The sequence below is a fragment of the Pongo pygmaeus genome, chromosome 5 (assembly GCF_028885625.2).
Source record: "Pongo pygmaeus isolate AG05252 chromosome 5, NHGRI_mPonPyg2-v2.0_pri, whole genome shotgun sequence".
In the NCBI taxonomy this organism is placed as follows: domain Eukaryota; kingdom Metazoa; phylum Chordata; class Mammalia; order Primates; family Hominidae; genus Pongo; species Pongo pygmaeus.
Window position 1 is genome coordinate 159,491,746 of NC_072378.2, and position 4,095 is coordinate 159,495,840.

Below are 4,095 nucleotides of genomic sequence, written 5' to 3' on the forward strand. Positions count from 1 at the left end.
ATTTCTTTGGAGAATCCTTGGCCATATTTTAGCTTTAATTCAGGCGGTGCTGGAATCATGATTCAGTGTGGGCATTTGAGTTCTCTCTGCAGTGCTGGCTTTCTGAGGAAAGGGTATGACCGCAAACATTTTTGCAGGATATCAGAGCTGCCTTCCTACCAACCCTTTGGGGCTAGCAAGAAGTGAAGCCATTTGGATGACTATTCAGGGCGCTAAACAGCCTGTCGGCTTCATATTGCTAAAAGAATCCAACACCCTTTTTTTCTCACCTAGGAGTTGCATGCAATTTCAGCAAATGCAAGGGATCCAGACTAGCTCTAATAATCACCACTTCTATATACCTAGTGGTTAGAATAGGCTCTTTTCCAAGTGCTTTATGCCTATTAATTTATTTACTCCTCACGAAAGCCCTGAGAGGAAGGTGCTGTCACTATAGCCCACATCACTGCGGGGATACAGGCATCCAGAGGCCAGGCAACTGTGAAACTGCCTTTGCAAAATTAAGACTGAGACAGTGAAAGAGATCTAACTTAACTGACTCCATTTTGCTTCTCACCTCCAAGCTGTTCTTGTTCATTCCTGGGCATAGACTGAACTAACTTTGGGAAATACTTAGTTTATAGTTTATATCTTAAAACAAAGACGATAACAGCCCTTTCCCAAAACTGACCTCCTTCTGCCTGGGGACTGGATTGCCTTTGTAGGACTAACATTAGCCGCAAGATTAGAAATTATGATTTAGGAGTCATGCAGCTGGAGGCTACAAGATTCTGACCCTCCCTAAACTGCTCCTAGAAATCAGTGCTTGAGATATTTTGCAGACCCTGCACTTGATGGATCAGCTGGCACCACCCCATCAATAAACTGGCTCATCTGATCGTGTGGCCCCCACCCAGGAACTGACTCAGCACAAGACAGCTTTGACTCCCCGTGATTTCATCTCTGATCAGTCAGCGCCCCCGGCTCACTGGCTTTCTCCTACCCATCGAATTGTCCTTAGAAACTCTGCTCCCAGAATGCTCGGGGAGACTGATTTGAGTAATAATAAAACTCCAGTCTCCTACACAGTCGGATTTGCATGAATTACTCTTTGTCTATTGCAGTTCCCCTGTCTTGGTGAATTGGCTCAATCTAGGCAGCAGGCAAGGTGAACCCCTTGGGTGGTTACAACTGGCCCATAAGCTCGAGGCTCATGAGCAGCAAAGCAGGCTAGCCCCCCAGGCAGCTGGCTCTGACCACTAACGCTTTCCCCTTTCCCATAGAACTGGTGTGCAGCCATTAGTTCACACAAGTCACGAAAGCCCTGTGTTTCCAAATGTGCAGCCGCTCTGCACCACAACAAATATTGTGTTGGTCGGGAAACAATAGCTCTCCCCTCAGACACACAGTGAAGCTTCTCATTCTGAATATGTCCATTTCTTCAATAACTACAAGAGATATCTGCTATGTGCCAGGTGCTGTTCTAGAAACACATTGATATTCTTTTTTTTTTCAGAAGCCAGTTGGAGTTTATGGTTTCATTTGCCCAAGAATACGCCTTTGGGGACCTCAAATTCTTTCCAAGAATCACTACCACACATACTAATTTGAACAGCTCCCACCCTTCCACCATCCCTGTTTCTCCTGAGAACTTCAAAATAAAAATGGCCTGTGTGCCCCCACTCCAGGTCCTCGTGTAGGGCTGTCTCTTCTTCTCTGGGGGTTGCAGTTCTGATGTGAATGATGATGCTGTTCCAGTGCTGGGCCATTGCACAACATGAGTTTTGTTTCTGCGAATTTTTTTTTTTTTTTTGAGAGGGAGTCTTGCTCTGTCACCCAGGCTGGAGTGCAGTGGTGCAATCTTGGCTCACTGCAACCTCCGCCTCCCAGGTTCAAGCAATTCTTCTGCCTCAGCCTCCCACGTAGCTGGGACTACAGGTGCAGGGTGCCATGCCCGGCTAATTTTGTGTATTTTAGTAGAGACAGGGTTTCACCATGTTGCCCAGGCTGGTCGCGAACTCCTGACCTCAGGTGATCCGCCCGCCTCGGCCTCCCAAAGTGCTACAGGCATGAGCCACCATGCCCAGCCTCCGGGCAGTTTTGTAGAAGGCTTTAGACTGTGTTCCCAGCACCTCGGATTTGGACACTAAGCCACCTAGCTTCTCACCTTGCTCTAACAAAGACTCCATGGTATTGTGCATAATGATTTGGGTCTCGTCTGGTTCGGCCTGCACGTTAGTCATGGTGGCAACATCTCATGGGTTCTGGTATCTACTGAGGTGACCATCCAGGGCTGCAGAGTGGATTGTAGCAGGGGATCCTACTGGCCAGTCTATCCTGTTGACTTGCTTGGAGAATTCATCTAGTACTTTCTCCAGCAAGGTAAAGGCCACCCGGGATGGGCATTTATTGTCACCTGCAAGACTGTCATTCCGGACAAAGACGTGCCACAGACAGTCTTGCTCTTCGACAGAAGCTCTAGTGCTTTTGGATGAATGCTCCACAATCAGTTGATTGGTGAAAGTCATGAATTCCTGAACGCTGGATCTTTGGAAAAAGCTGAAGGAAGAGACATCGTCGTACCTGGCTTTGAGCAGCACTACCTTGGCCTCGCCTTTGTAGAGGACACTGAGGCTGTACAGCTTCATGGCTCTGCACCCTCAGGCCACCTGCCTGCCCAGCTGTGGGACCCGCTCTCAGGGATCAGCACCACGCCTCGGGACCACAGCTGCCTACCGGCCTCTCAGCCCCGGGCAGCTGAGCAGCCAACAGGGCCAGCGCCAGCTTCCTCCTCCTGGCTCAGGATCCCCACATTGGAATTCATAATAGATGTATGCACAAGGCATGGAAGCTACTCAAAACACACAAAGATACCTGCCTCCTGGAGGGGATGTTGCTCAGACCAGCAGGTAATAGGACCTTGTATAAGAAACTAAGAGCTTTAGAGGGGCACCCCCTGCCTGCACAGGCCCAGGTATAATTGTAACGGAGAGGCTGCACTTCAGTCCCTCAGCCAAAACCTCTCTTGGGGGCCTTTCATTTGATTCCAGCTGCCCTGTCTTCCTGTCTTCCCACATTACTCCATTTCCTGATCCCAGGACCAGACACTGTGCATCCATCCATCCAGTGAGTTGTTTCAATCACTGGTTCAGTCACCTCTTATTGAGTTCCTCCTTGGTGACAGGCACTGTGCTGGCTGGTAGAGACATACAGATAAACAAGGCAGCCCGTTGCCCATGAGCCAGCTCCGGGACATTCGGGTGGAAAGCACCATGTGTTCATGAAGCAGTCAATTAAGTCTGATAACATATTCTGTATTTGGAATGAAAGATAGAAATTGGGCCGGGTTTGGTGGCTTACGCCTGTAATCCCAGCACTTCGGGAGGCCGAGGCAGGAGGATTGCTTGCTTGAGCCCATGAATTTGAGACTAGTTTTGGCAATATAGTGAGACCCGGTCTCTACAAACAAAAACAAAAACAAAAACACTAGCTGGGCGTGGTGGCGTGCACCTGAGGTGGAAGGATTGCTTGAGCCCATGAGGTGGAGGCTGCAGTGAGCTGTGATCATGCCACTGTACTCCAGCCTGGGTGACAGAGCAAGACTCTGTTTTAAAAAAAGAATTGAACAAGTATTTAAAAACAATGTCTGCAAAATTGTTTCTGGTCTCTCTGGGTTTCTTCCCATCAGGTAGCAGAATGTTAGAGTAGGAAGAGGATTTGCAAGATCATCTAGCCAACCTCCTGGCTGCCTTACAGAAACTTGAAAATGGTCTAGGATTGAGAACTCGCTCCTTAGATGTTTCAGAGGCATAACCTACTGTGTACAAGCAGACTTGTCCAAATTGATGTTTAACATTGATAGGCTATACTATTATCTCTAACCAGTTGTTCTACACCCTGCCCCAATCACTTTTTTTTTTTTTTGAGACAGAGTCTCGCTCTGTCACCAAGGCTGGAGTGCAATGGCGCGATCTCAGCTCACTGCAACCTCTGCCTCCTGGGTTCAAGTGATTCTCCTGCCTCAGCTTCCTGAGTAGCTGGGATACAGGCACCCGCCAACACGCCCACCTAATTTTTGTATTTTTAGTAGAGATGGAGTTTCACCATGCTGGCCAG

General features: G+C 48.4%; 1 protein-coding gene across 1 annotated transcript; it reads right to left on the reverse strand.

The window, feature by feature from the left end:
* Window positions 1-2,234: 2,234 nt before the first annotated feature.
* On the reverse strand, window positions 2,235-2,627 carry LOC129038277 (synaptobrevin homolog YKT6-like). The gene has a single exon (XM_054491053.1). The coding sequence runs from the start codon at window positions 2,625-2,627 to the stop codon at window positions 2,235-2,237; it is 393 nt and encodes a 130-aa protein (XP_054347028.1).
* Between the last annotated feature and the right edge of the window lie 1,468 nt (window positions 2,628-4,095).